The sequence below is a fragment of the Lethenteron reissneri genome, chromosome 7 (assembly GCF_015708825.2).
Source record: "Lethenteron reissneri isolate LAM-NWPU_2019-01 chromosome 7, ASM1570882v1, whole genome shotgun sequence".
Taxonomy (NCBI): Eukaryota; Metazoa; Chordata; class Hyperoartia; order Petromyzontiformes; family Petromyzontidae; genus Lethenteron; species Lethenteron reissneri.
In genome coordinates, this window is record NC_083785.1 from 6,986,510 (window position 1) to 7,000,562 (window position 14,053).

Sequence of the window (14,053 nt, forward strand, 5' to 3'; positions counted from 1 at the left end):
CCAGACGTCATCAGCCGCGCGTGACGTCGTGCGGCCGCTGTCCCCCTCACACACACACACCGGGCAGCAGGAGGCGGCGGCGGCGGCTCTAAGCGGTGAGTTCCCCGCGACTTCTCCCTCCACCTCATCCACGCTCGCCTCGACAAACAAACAAAAAACCCCTTCGCGTCCAGCCGTGAATGTGCTTTGTGACGAGGATCGTTGGAGGTGGTGGGTGGGTGGGGGTGGAAGACGCGGGGTCTACCCCCCCCTCAACTACCCCCCCTACCCCCCCCGCCTATTCCCCCTCACCCCCCCTGAACTACCCCCCCCCCTCAACTACCCCCCCCCAATCCCCCCCCGCCTACCCCCCACCTATTCCCCCTCACCCCCCCACCTACTCCCCTTCACCCCCCCCCTCACCCCCACCCCCCCCCACCTACCCCCCCTCACCCCCACCCCCCCCCCACCTACCCCCCCTCACCCCCCCACCTACCCCCCCCTCAACGACCCCCCCTCAACTACCCCCCTACCCCACCCGCCTGTTCCCCCTCACCCCCCCTCAACTACCCCCCCCTCACCCCCCCACCTACCCCCACCTACCCCCTCACCCCCACCGTCCCCCTCACCCCCCCACCTACTCCCCTTCACCCCCCCCTCACCCCCACCTACCCCCCTCACCCCCACCTACCCCCCCCCTCACCCCCCCACCTACCCCCCTCACCCCCCCACCTACCCCCCTCACCCCCCTCACCCCCCCGTGCGCGTGCGTCCCGCGCGGAACGTCCGAGGCGGGGCCCGTCATGGCGGCGGGGGGGTGAGGGGGGGGGGGTTTAGATTCTCCAGTCCGCTTCGGCCACTCGGGGGGCGAACTCGCGCCCGCCTCGTCGTACCCCCCCCCCCCGAGCGGAGCGCACGTGACGGGCCGCGCCCAATCACGCGAGCTCCGTGGCGGGCCGAGGCTTCGCCTATGCGCGCTACGGATTATAAAGCGAGGGCCCAGACAGCCAAGCCGCCGGGCGACCCCCTGTCCAGAGGCAGTGAACCCCCCCGACGCCACCGCTGCCGCCGCTGCGACCGGCTGACATCGGTGGATTCACGACCCCTGGGACCCCCCGGACGATGAGGGACCCGCTGTGAGAGACCCTGGGGGGATTCCGGTCCCGCGAGACCGCTTGCAGGCACTAGGCGAACCCGCAGAGCCGCGGGCGTCGAGACTCGAGGGGGGCCCCCCCCCTGTTACTCGGGACCCCAAACATCGCGGGGACCCTCGGAGGCGCCTTTTGAAAGATTCCCGACACCGGAGACGCCACGAGCAGGTATCGCAGCCATCGCCTTCCCAGGGACTCCCGACGCCGTTGATTCTTGAGGGACGCCTTTAACAATCGGAACGCCCCGACATCGTGAACCCCAGATCCACGGTATACCCTGGATCCAGGGACCCCCTGTATGTAGGCACAAACAGGACCCCGTGCCATCAGTTACCCCTCGTCTATGGATACAATTAGATGTGTTTTATACCACAGGAACCACCGACACTTAACAGTGGGAACCCTGTGATCTGGGATACCAATCGCTATAAACAAGGAATTCCAGAAGCAGGTACCACGGCCTCTTAGAAACCGCGATCACGAAGGACCCCTGACTCTAAGGGGACGACGTCTCTTAAAACTCCCTCATCTCAGAGACCCCTAGGCCAAGGATGCTGGTCTCCAAACTCGAGACCCCAACTCCTTATACGGCACCACAGGGACCCCTTGACACCTGGGACTGTTGATCCTTGGGGGGGCCTCTTCGCGATGGGATTTCTGGTCATCGGGGCACTTGCCTTCAGGGACCCCTATCCCTAGAGATCCCTGACATCCCTGTCTCTCCTCCTCCCCGTCTCCCCGTCTCTTACATTCCGATACTCAGTGTTGCGAAGTAGCACGGCCTGGTATTGCATATTCATTCACTGTCAACTCTATTTTTCGTGCACAATTGGTGTTGTTGATGGCTGCGGTGCTACGTGATGGGCGACAGAGGGGGGTGCGTCAAATTATGTGTTGTACTTCGCTTCTATGCTCCCCTGTCTTCAATTCGTGTTGAGCTGCAAGATGAAGTATGCCCAATCTGCGTGACGTGGGTAGGCCCTCATCCAGCAGTGGACTAATGAAGGGCTTTACGTGTGTTCATGGTCATTACAAAGCCCTATCCATGACGAACACGCGTAGGTGACTGGTTGATCGTGGTGTTACTCCCAACTGGGTGTTATGATTGGCAATTTGTGGCAGAGTTTGTGACCTGTGGAGGTGGTGTTTGCCTTGTAGCTGAGGACGGTGGTACACACACACGCGCATATCTGATGTACATTGACATAGCAAGTGTGTACGCAGAGTTAAAATGTGTGCACACAAGGCTGCGTGTGAGGCCAGTGTAACTTAATCTGCGATGCCAACTTTACGATGCAGATTAACCCAGGAGAGGTGCATCAAGAGGGCCCCGCTACGTTTGGATGTTTGGAAAAGTTATGAATTCGTGTTTTTGACAATGCGTCAGGAAACTGAAAAACCTGGAGAAAACCCACCACACACCGACACAGCACTGCCATCTCCTGATCACACCTTGCAGTCCAAGCCAATAACACCTTGTGTTTCTGGTAGTATCCGATTCAATTACTAACCAGACTCAAATCTGCTTAGCTTGCGAGATCTGTATGACATCACTTGCATTTTTAGTGATCTGGTCTATGCTGGGCAAATAGCATGTGCCTATCATCCAGTGTTTTGGAGGTGAGGGTTTGTGAATCATGCAGAGAATGGTGAAACACATCCGCAGCACGGCTAAGTCGCCAAAAATAATAAAGAAAGTGGGTCTGTGAATCTATATGTGAAGAGCTTTGAGCGTTAATCTTCTCCTATGCGTAATTGGTTTTCTCCGGGTACTCAAGTTTCCACCCACACAAAGCAATATGTTCCTTAAACCTAAATTCGCCAAATATCACAATGTAGCAGGTCCCTCCTAACAAGTTTTGGGAATCAGTGAGGCTTTCCTGGATATATAAAAGGCATTGTTATTATTACATAATTTAGTAGATGGTTCATAGTTATGCCACTCCACACTGTCTTTGTCAGCCTCTGGCATGAACTTAGAACAAGGATTCCTAGCGGTGCTTTATTCACCTCTAGGCAAACACGCTGCTAAGAAAGGAATTGGCCAAACATTCCAAAGCTAAAAAGCTTTTTATTTGAAGACTTTTATGGATAAATAAATGAAATTGTCATTCATTTTGTGCATTGTGACATATAGATGCAGTATATGGTGTATGGTTATATATTTGGTTTTTATACAAGGCATTGTCACATTTTTGTTCACATATAGAATGTATAAGTAATATAAATGTTCAGGCTTTTGTCGGTCCACCACTGGAGGTCTCCCAGCGCCTTTCCCTTTATAGGTTTTATTTTTACCATACTTCTCCACGTTGGTCAGTGTGGGCTGGAGATGATGGGGAGATGCCCAGGATGTCAGCTGTGGAAGGATAAAATTGTACGACTCTCACACCAACATTTTAATAACTAAGAGTGGATTAAACGTTTTACTGAATGGGTCATCTAGACTAAGAGAATGGCTGAATTAAATCTGCAGACGAAGACTTGATTAACATTCCACAGGTTGTCATCTATTAGACTAAAGACTATAACTAAACACATGAATAAATATACTGAAGGTCAAAATACTTCTTGCTGATTAATTATTTTTACTACTTGACGCTGCAAATCTCTCCGATCGTCTATATTTTATTTCAAGAAACGTATTTCCCCTTATCCATTACAAATTTGATGAGGTGTGTTTTTTGCTCACCATCTGGCGTTCTGGGCCTTTGAACCATGGTACTCGGCAACTATTTTAAAACAAAGAAGAATATCCTCTCGACTGCCTGGATGTCAACCCAAACATGCAAATACCCAGGGCCTAGTAGTGAAAGGATATGAACCGCTCTTCGTTAAAATCGGCTGCTCTTGATGTACGGTGTTGTTTGCAAATGTCTGGAATAGACCACATCACTCTAAATGTAACCCTTATCGGATCTCTGAAGCTAAGCAAGTTTGAGCCTGGTTAGTACTTGAATGGGAGACTGCCTGGGAATGCCAGGTGGTGTAGGCTTTGCCTGCAAGGTGTGATAATAAGATGGCAGTCACTCACTGTGTGGTGGATTTTCTCCGGGTTCTCCAGTTTCCTCCCACATTTTGTCAAGCACAAATGAATGGACTTTGCCAAACATCCCAATGTGGCAGGACACTCTTGAGACTCGGTGAGGCTGCCCTGGGTTAATTGTCATCACATCGGCATCACGGATAAAGTTATGTTGGCCACACAGCCTTGTGTGCGCACACGTACACACGTGCTTTGCCCATTCGCACTTGCCCTGTGTGTGTGCCGCCCTCATCGGCTCAGGGTGAACACCACCTCCACCGCGGCTCTTTACTTCCTGGGTCACAAACTCCATGGCCGTTTATTGTCTCTTCACAATTGCGTGAGAGGGGAGCAAAGTCGAAACTTGGACCTGGCCGCGTGCTGTCTATTTTTTTTTAAACCCCTGGTTATTTTTTATTATTGAAGACATTTCCCCCTCTTTGCTTTCCTCCCCCGTCAGTGTATCGTCAGGGAAACGAAGTAATTTAAATTTACAACCCATGCTGCTAGCAGTGTGTCGCAGAATGTATCCTGGGAGCTGATGTCACTTTTGATAAATTTATTCTAATGCTCACGATATTGGTCATGCAAAGATCTGTTGTGCTCACAGTGTATGTTCATTTTATGCTGATTCTGCGTTAAGGCTAATGGAGGGAACGAGGCTGTGCAAATGAGATGGAAATAAACGAGAATTGTTACAAATGAGACGGGCAACACGAGACAACAACACAGGGGATTCTTGAATTGAATCGCCATCAAAATGAATTAAAATAAATCCAGTGGCAGGATGCCCTGGGCATCGTGCCACTGGCGTTTTGTTGGCAAGATGTGTGTCGGTTATTGCAGAGGTCTGGTTTATTATTAATGCTGTGATTCCACTGGTTTACCGGGGAAAGTTTTTCTGCGTCTCATGAGTCTTTTTCAGGATAGTGCCGCCAAGTTATAGCAGTTGAGGAGTGATGATTGCTCCGAGTTTCCACATTTTTGCAAATTTGGGCCATGGTGCTGGCACACAATGGCTTACTCTTGCGATTGATGTCACAGGATCTTTTAACAGCCGCTGCGAGGCAGGATGGTGTGTGATTTTTTTGCAGTTAATACACTTGCAGTATTAAGCAGGGGGGGCCGCTGGATTCGAACTGTAAACCTCCGCAGCAAGCAGCGAATGATTTAGCGGTGGCCCATGTGGTTGTTGTGTGATACAAGGCCCCCTCTGCTCGTGCTTGGTGTGCACATGGCAGGAGAGTGAAGTCCGCACGGCATCATGGGAGACGACAAGCCATTCGTGTGCACGGCTCCAGGGTGCGGGCAGGTGAGCGGACATGCTCACCACACCGCGTTCGCCACACCACGCTCACCACGCAACACTTACCACCACCCTCGCTACGCCGCATACCGCAGAAACTGCAACCACGTTCACTGCACCGCCCTTGCCATAATCACCGCGCTCGCCATGCTTACCGCGCAATCTTTCATCACGCCACACTCATTGCACCGCTGACACCACATCACAACACCTTAACCACGGCAACCATGTCACCCAATACACACTGCGCCATAGAAATTACAGCAGGACACCCACACGCACTGAAAGGCTCCAGGAATGTCACATCACACAGACATAAGACACGCTGTTTGAGATAGATGTGTCCATCTGTCCATGAAACAGACACACTGGCCCGTGAGAATAAGATGGATACCTGTCCGTCACACTTGATACTCGTAGGGCACAGTGGTAATACTCGTGCCTCACAGCAAGACACTTCTGGGTTTGATTCCTGACCCTGCGCCTTTCCTTGAGGAGTTTGTAAGTTCTCTCCACGGTTCTGCCTGGGTTTTCCCCAAGCCCTCCTTTTTCCTCCCATAGTCAAAGCAAACGATACAATGCAACCGATATTGGCCAAAATTCCAATGCTTTAACATTACTGACAGCAGCAGCAGCAACATCGTCTTCTACTGCAACTTGACAGGACCCTCCTGAAGTCTTGAGACTCAATGAGGCTTTGCTGCTTAACAAGTGTAATAATAATGACTGTGATATAGACACACAATGTCTGTGAGACACACACCTGTAAGACAGACATCTGTCCTTGAGACAGATAAAGATTTCGATTTAAAGCTTTCGTGACTGCAGGGATTCATCTTCTTGGTTCATTCAGACTCTGTTTCCTCGACAGACCTGTTCTCCACCTGAGGACGGCTACTTGCGTTGTGGCCGAAACGTCGCGAGAATTATTTTATGTTTTATTTTTATTATTTTATTGTTTCAATTCTACGTGACTTTACCGAAAGAACCAAGAAGACAGATAAAGATTTCATTGTGAGAAAGACGCACCTGATTGTGAGACAGAGGCCCACCTGCCTGTGAAATACTGAGATGCACCTGTCAATGAGAATGAGACACAGAGACACACCACCTGTCCCCCCACCGTCTCCCCCCCGCCCACAGCGCTTCACGAATGAGGACCACCTGGCCGTGCACCGACATAAGCACGAGATGACGCTCAAGCTGGGGCCCATGCGCAGTGACAGTGTCATCGTCGCCGGTCAGACTCTCGCACACACACACACACACGTGTGAGTGAAGAGGGGGGGGGGGTGTGAGTGTGAAGAGGGGGGGTGTGTGAGTGTGAAGAGGGGGGGGTGTGATTTTGAAGAGTTGGGGTGGTGAGGGTGAAGGGGGGGTGAAGAGGGGGGTGTGAGGGTGAAGGGGGGGTGAGTGTGAAGAGGGGGGGTGAGTGTGAAGAGGGGGGGGGATGAGGGTGAAGGGAGGGGGTGAAGAGGGGGGTGTGAGGGTGAAGGGGGGGGGTGAGTGTGAAAAGGGGGGTGTGAGTATGGAGAGGGGGGGGGGTGAGTGTGAAGAGGGGGGTGTGAGTGTGAAGAGGGGGGGGGGGTGAGTGTGAAGAGGGGGGGGTGTGAGTGTGAAGAGGGGGGGTGTGAGTGTGAAAAGGGGGGGGGGGTGAGTGTGAAGAGGGGGGGGGGTGAGTGTGAAGAGGGGAGGGGTGAGTGTGAAGAGGGGGGGTGTGAGTGTGAAAAGGGGGGGGTGTGAGTGTGAAGAGGGGGGGGGGGTGAGTGTGAAGAGGGGAGGGGTGAGTGTGAAGAGGGGGGGAGTGAGTGAAGAGGGGGGTGTGAGTGTGAAGAGGGGGGGGGGGTGAGTGTGAAGAGGGGGGGGTGTGAGTGTGAAGAGGGGGGGTGTGAGTGTGAAGAGGGGGGGTGTGAGTGTGAAGAGGGGGGGTGTGAGTGTGAAGAGGGGGGGTGTGAGTGTGAAGAGGGGGGGTGTGAGTGTGAAGAGGGGGGGTGTGAGTGTGAAGAGGGGGGGTGGGAGTGTGAAGAGGGGGGGGGTTGAGAGTGAAGAGGGGGGGGGGTGAGTGTGAAGAGGGGGGGGTGTGAGTGTGAAAAGGGGGGGGGGTGAGTGTGAAGAGGGGGGGTGTGAGTGTGAAGAGGGGAGGGGTGAGTGTGAAGAGGGGGGGGGGTTGAGTGTGAAGAGGGGGGGGGGAGTGAGTGAAGAGGGGGGGTGTGAGTGTGAAGAGGGGGGTGTGAGTGTGAAGAGGGGGGGTGTGAGTGTGAAGAGGGGGGTGTGAGTGTGAAGAGGGGGGGGTGTGAGTGTGAAGAGGGGGGGGGTGTGAGTGTGAAGAGGGGGGAGTGTGAGTGTGAAGAGGGGGGTGTGAGTGTGAAGAGGGGGGGGGGGGTTGAGTGTGAAGAGGGGGGGGGAGTGAGTGAAGAGGGGGGTGTGAGTGTGAAGAGGGGGGGTGTGAGTGTGAAGAGGGGGGTGTGAGTGTGAAGAGGGGGGGTGTGAGTGTGAAGAGGGGGGGTGTGAGTGTGAAGAGGGGGGTGTGAGTGTGAAGAGGGGGGGGTGAGTGTGAAGAGGGGGGGTGTGAGAGGGGGGGGGTTGAGTGTGAAGAGGGGGGTGTGAGTGTGAAGAGGGGGGGGAGTGAGTGAAGAGGGGGGGGGGGGTGAGTGTGAAGAGGGGGGGGGGGTGAGTGTGAAGAGGGGGGGGTGTGGGTGTGAAAAGGGGGGGGTGTGAGTGTGAAGAGGGGGGGTGTGAGTGTGAAGAGGGGGGGGTGTGAGTGTGAAGAGGGGGGGGTGTGAGTGTGAAGAGGGGGGGGTGTGAGTGTGAAGAGGGGGGAGTGTGAGTGTGAAGAGGGGGTGTGAGTGTGAAGAGGGGGGAGTGTGAGTGTGAAGAGGGGGGGGAGTGAGTGAAGAGGGGGGGTTGAGTGTGAAGAGGGGGGGGTGTGAAGGGGGGGGGGTGAGTGTGAAAAGGGGGTTGTGAGTGTGAAGAGGGGGGGTGTGAGTGTGAAGAGGGGGGGTGTGAGTGAAGAGGGGGGGTTGAGTGTGAAGAGGGGGGGGGGAGTGAGTGAAGAGGGGGGTGTGAGTGTGAAGAGGGGGGTGTGAGTGTGGAGAGGGGGGGGGAGTGAGTGAAGAGGGGGGGGTGAGTGTGAAGAGGGGGGGTTGAGTGTGAAGAGGGGGGGTGTGAGAGGGGGGGGGTTGAGTGTGAAGAGGGGGGGTGTGAGTGTGAAGAGGGGGGTGTGAGTGTGAAGAGGGGGGGGGAGTGAGTGAAGAGGGGGGAGTGTGAGTGTGAAGGGAAGTCGTAGTGCAGTGGTTTGTGCGCTGCGCTACGAAACTGGCGGCAGTGGTGTCGTGGTTAGCGCGTTTAGACCTGAATTCGATTCCTGCTCGTGGCCAACGCCAGTGATATCTGAACTGGTTCTTGGCTTCCCACGAGCACGGGGGAGACAAAGGTGGCCGGGCGTGGTTCTTGCCACACCATCCCCTCTCGTGCGCTGTGCTCACCTTCAAAAGCACTTGCCCCAACGGCCTGTGTAGTCTATATGGGTGATCTTTGTCTTTGAAAGGGTAGGAGTGTGTGTTGTGTCTGGCACGTGGAGGGATGCATTGGAAATGGAGGTGTGTTTTGCCGTGCGTGCTGCGCATTGCCATGCGTGTTGTATGTTGGCATGTGTGGCATGTATGTGTATATGCGTGCACAGTGTGCGTCTAGCCATGAAGAACGTGTGAACGTAGAGGCATGTTTGGACTTGCACCGTGTGATGCGTGTTGGTGAACACGCCACTCATCCCCTCCGCACGTGAATCCTCCACATTTCTCTCGGCTCCTTGGCACCCTATGGCTCACTCCCGACGTGCGCGCGCTCTGCCCGGCTGTTGCCTGGGATCAGTGCCAATGCTCGCCCTCTCGCTCGGCACGAAAAGTGGAGTTCCCACCACGAGGCGGAGGGAGAGGAACGGCGCTTGCCGGGGCTAAAATTAGATCCGCCGTTGCGGGAGTGAGTGAAGCTCGGAGCCCCTGCGTGCGTGTGCCGTGTGTAGCGACACTGAAAGCCGGGAATCATGCGTTGATTGAATTATCCTACGGACCTGTAAGTTGCACGCCACGGTGGCGAGACGACTACCTCGCCTGGTATACAGCAGGTCGTGGGTTCGATCCTGACCCTGACGCCTGTATATTCGGAGTTTGCATGTTCTCCCCGTGATCGCGTGGATTTTTCTCCGAGTCCTCCGGTTTTTTCCTCCACATTTAGAAACATCCGTTTAAGAGTATTTGGCTGCAATAAATTTCCACACGATAAGCCACTTCGTTGAGCTATCATTTGTAGCCAGGTCGCTTCTGAAAAAGCGCTATATAGCTCAGTGGGCCTTACCTGGTAAAATAAAATTAATTGTATGTTGAAAGAAGTTCAAAATACATACAATCCTCCCAGCTCAATATCAATTACCGCATTCGCGGCACGTTGTTTCACGCGCGCCAGCATTGCCGCTCGTTTATTACTCTTTTAAAAAACTCGTGAGTCTACGTGCTCACTGCCGCTTGTTTTTGTATTCACGTCCGTGTGTTCGTGCCACCGTCTCAGACCAGACCCCGACGCCGACGCGCTTCCTGAAGAACTGCGAGGACGTGGGGCTCTTCCACGAGCTCACCGGCTCCTTCGAGCACGACCTCAAGAAGACTCCGGCCGGCGAGGTCGACACGCCCGACGTCCCAGCCGCCCGCCACACCTCCTCGCTTGCTCCGCCACCGCCGCTACCAAGGGGAGGCGACACCGGTGGGGGTGGCGGTGGCGGCGGCGGTGGTGGCGGTGGAGGCGGTGGAGGCGGTGGAGGTGGTGGAGGCGGTGGTGAGAACAAAGATGATGCCCATGACGGGAGGAGAGAGATGCTCGCGGCGACCAGAGAGGAGGAACGGAACGCCCGACAGAAGGTGCGTGCATGGGTGAGTTTGTGTGTGTGTGTGGAGGTGATCGCTAACAGCACTTGCCCCAACAATCTGTTAAGGCTATACGGAGGATTTTTGTCTTTGTGGAGGGGGGAGGAGCATGGGAAGGAGGATGAAGAGGAGGTAATGGCTTTGCCCCGTGTGTCCTTTGAATTGGGGTGGAGATAAATGTTAAATTGAGATGCGTGTATCTTGTGTAGAGTTGTTATGTCTTTATCAGACGTCTCTTCTCTTGGCTCGAGGTTTCCTGTCTCCTGAACACGTGTGTGTGTGTCTTCACTCCAATTCTCGTGCCTTTTACAGATATGCGTGTCTCTTGTAAATGTCTCGCCTCTTCTCGTCGTGTCTGCGTCTCCACTGGACATGTCTAGCGTATTAATTCTAGATTTGAAGCTTTCGTGACTGCAAGAATTCATATTCTTAGGTTTTTTCGGTAAAGTACCGTAGGTAAAAAATTAAAATTAATAAAAGTTAAATTAAAAAAATTAAAAAATCACGACGTTTCGGAGGCAACACAAGCCTCCGTCCGTCAGGTGGTGTGACTGTTCCACCTGAAGACGGAGGCTTGTGTTGCCTCCGAAACGTCGTGATTTTTATTTTATTTTTATTTTACTTTTATTAATTTAAATTGTTTACCTATGTGACTTTACCGAAAAAACCTAAGAATATGTCTAGCGTAGACGTTTGTCTGTCTTTTCACTCGATGTCTCTCTTTCTTAACTAGTTGTATATCTCCCTTCTCCAGATGTCTCTGGGCGTGTGCGAGGGAGGAGGGGGCTTGGGGCCCCCCAGGGAGCCAGCTCCCCCGGACGGCACTGCCCCTCCCCTGCCCGCCCCTCCTTTCCGGCAGGACGGCCCCAGCAGCAATAACAAGGTGAGTGGTCGAGACCTGTGGTGCAGGGAGACCTGGGCGTCTCCTTGTGTTCTCCATATGTGGTGGTGAGATGTTAACTACCTCGCCTGGTATACAGGAGGTCGTGGGGTTCGATCCAAACCCTGACGCTGTATATTTGGAGTTTGCGTGTCTCTCTCCCGCGTGGTCGCTTGGATTTTTCTCCGGGTCCTCCTGTTTTTCTCTCCACGTTTAAAAACATGTGTTTTGAGTATAAATTTGCACGTGATAAGCCACTTAATTGGGCTATTATTTGGGGCCAGGTCACTTCTGATAAAGAGCTATATAGCTCAGTGGGCCTTTCCTGGTAAAATTTAAATAGTTTAGTTTAATATGTATTCCCCATGAACGACTTGTTACGCGAGAGGGCAGCTCACCCTAATGGACGGAGTCACATGACACATACATTACCCTCACAGAATCAGAATCTTTATTTAGACTGGAGCATTAAACCGACAAGCTATGAAGGTCTTTTACACAGATGTCCAGTCGGAGGTAGACCAGAATGTTACAACAACAATACAAAAACCGATAGGAGAGCAAAGTATAGGAAAGTTAAGTACAAATTGCTAAAGTATATTAATTCCTACCGATTTTCAACAATAAATGCAAGCTAGGGCAAAGCAGCAAAGCAACAACAACGGTCTCAGACCACAGCAAGACAACACACAGCCTGAACCAGTCATCAAACCTCCTAACCGTCACAAAGCACCACTCATCTGCATGTCGCGGTGTCTACGTGCTTCCCCCCCCCCGTCTCCCTGTCCTCGGTGTCCCCGCTTGCCCAGGAGCCCGTGTGTGCCGCCCCTCCCCGCAAGCTGCCGGCTCCACCGCCGGCGCCCGCGGCACGGCCCTCTTCGCTGCACCTGCTGTCCCGCGGAGACGCCAGCGCCACGGGGGCCGGAGCCGGCTCCATCATCCCCCAGACTCTGGACTCTCCCACCGCCGTGTCCGTCATCACGCAGGCCCCGCCCTCCAACCGGCATATGGGGTCAGGCCCCGCTCCTACCCTCGCCTCTCCGCTACCCTCTGCTCCCCTACGCTCCACTCCGCTACCCGCCGCTCCACTCCACTCCGCTCCCCTCCGCCCTTCTCCTCCACCACATCCCGTTCATTTCCGCTCTCCTCTCCCTTCCACTCCTCCCCTCTCCTCTTCTGTCCTCGCCTCCCTTCTGCTCCCCTCCGATGCCCTCCATTCTCCTCCGCTCTCCGTCACTTCGCTCCCCCGGCTACCCTCTTCGAGAGACAAACAGTATAGACGAGACACAATGAACAAGACTGGACAAACGAGGTAGTGCAAATGAGGCAGAGAATAATCGTTTTTACGATTTCATCGCTACCCCCCAAAGCATTACCTAAGCGCAGAGTTGCGGGGGAGATTACTCGTTACGTTCCTGATCGACGTAGAGAATTCAAGACATCGGTCGAGGTAGAATGTCCTCACAGGGGGGCGGTGATGAAGGCCAAGCATTCGCACGTTCACCAACTGTTCGAGTTTCTGCAGCTCGAGCCAGGCAGGCCACCCTGTTTAATACTGCAGCTGTACGAACCGTAAAGACACGCGCTGTCGGCTTCACAGTGGATGTTACAGATCCCACGGCGTTTGGACAAAAGAGTAGGGGCCACGCACGCGTGCCGGCGTCACGGTCGCAGAGTTGTCCGGCGTGATCACACCGCACGGCAACATCGGCCACTGCCGGCAGATTGAACGCCCGCTTGCAGGCCGCCGTGCTGCAGTCAGCTTGCACCTCGCAGGGACCCTTGCCAACGGGGGGGGGGGGAGGGGGGGAATTCCCCGAGATGTAATTCACGGGGGGGTGCGGTACAATTATCACGTGACGATGATGACGACGAGAAAGTAGCGAGAGTGGTGGTGGGGGGGGGGGGGGTTGACGTTGTTGATCCTGTGGCCTCCCCCCACCCAGGCCTCCCCTGCCAGGCCCCGTGCCCATGTACATGCAGCTGCCCAACGGCCAGCCGCTGCCCATGGGCTTCCCGGGGCCTCCGTCCAGCTCCCTGGCCCTGTCTCCAGGGCAGGGCCCCCCACACCTCCCTCCACCGCACTCCTCTGGGGTGAGTAGACACCAGTGCATTCTGTGCGTTATTGTGGTGGTGGTGGTGTTGTGTTGCGGTGGTGTGCTGTACACAACGTTCTTGCTGTGCGTTCCGTTGTGGTGGTGTGACGGCCACTGTGGCGAGATGTTAACTTCCTCACCGGATATACAGGAGGTCGTGGGTTCGATCACGACTCCGACGCCTGTATATTTGTGGATTTTTGTCCGGGTCCTTCAGTTTTTCCCTCCACATGCATTTAGAGCGTTTGGCTGCTATACATTTCCGTGATAAGACACTTCGTTGAGCTATGATTTGTGGCCAGGTTTCTTCTGAAAAAGGGCTACATAGCTCAGTGGGACATACCTGGTAAAATAAAAATTGTTTCGTTTTTATAGGTGTAATCCTTGCCGTTTTATTGTTTTTATCACGGTTACTGAGTGCACAGTGGGCCAAATTAAGTGGTCTGCAACAAACGGCACTATGAAAGTGGCAATAGATAACACTTAACACGCAGGTTGAACTGAGCACTGGGAAAAAAAAAGATGCTGGCAGGAGGGAATTCCCAAGTCGAGCATTGAGAAGGGAAGAAGAAGAATGATATGACCTGCAGTGTGGTGGTGGTGGTGGGTGAACGCAGTGTGCATGAGATGGAAGCGTCCAGTCTGGTTGACCGAGTCTTCAGGAATCATCGAGTGACGTTCTTGGGACCAGTAACCATGG

At 54.1% G+C, this 14,053-nt stretch overlaps 1 protein-coding gene across 6 annotated transcripts in view; it reads left to right on the plus strand.

The window, feature by feature from the left end:
- Window positions 1–14,053, plus strand: part of LOC133356885 (cyclic AMP-dependent transcription factor ATF-7-like) — a 23,057-nt gene continuing 9,004 nt past the window's right edge. The window contains exons 1-7 of one of the 6 annotated variants that reach the window (XM_061574568.1): window positions 1–95; window positions 5,362–5,467; window positions 6,605–6,701; window positions 10,025–10,383; window positions 11,132–11,260; window positions 12,067–12,269; window positions 13,204–13,351. In XM_061574568.1, the coding sequence (XP_061430552.1) occupies window positions 5,420–5,467; window positions 6,605–6,701; window positions 10,025–10,383; window positions 11,132–11,260; window positions 12,067–12,269; window positions 13,204–13,351 (984 nt within the window). In that variant the 5' untranslated portion in view covers window positions 1–95; window positions 5,362–5,419. Of the gene's footprint in view, window positions 96–958; window positions 1,299–3,950; window positions 4,274–5,361; window positions 5,468–6,604; window positions 6,702–10,024; window positions 10,384–11,131; window positions 11,261–12,066; window positions 12,270–13,203; window positions 13,352–14,053 lie in introns of those variants that run through there. The other 5 variants (XM_061574604.1, XM_061574586.1, XM_061574569.1 and 2 more) reach the window with 5 other exon arrangements.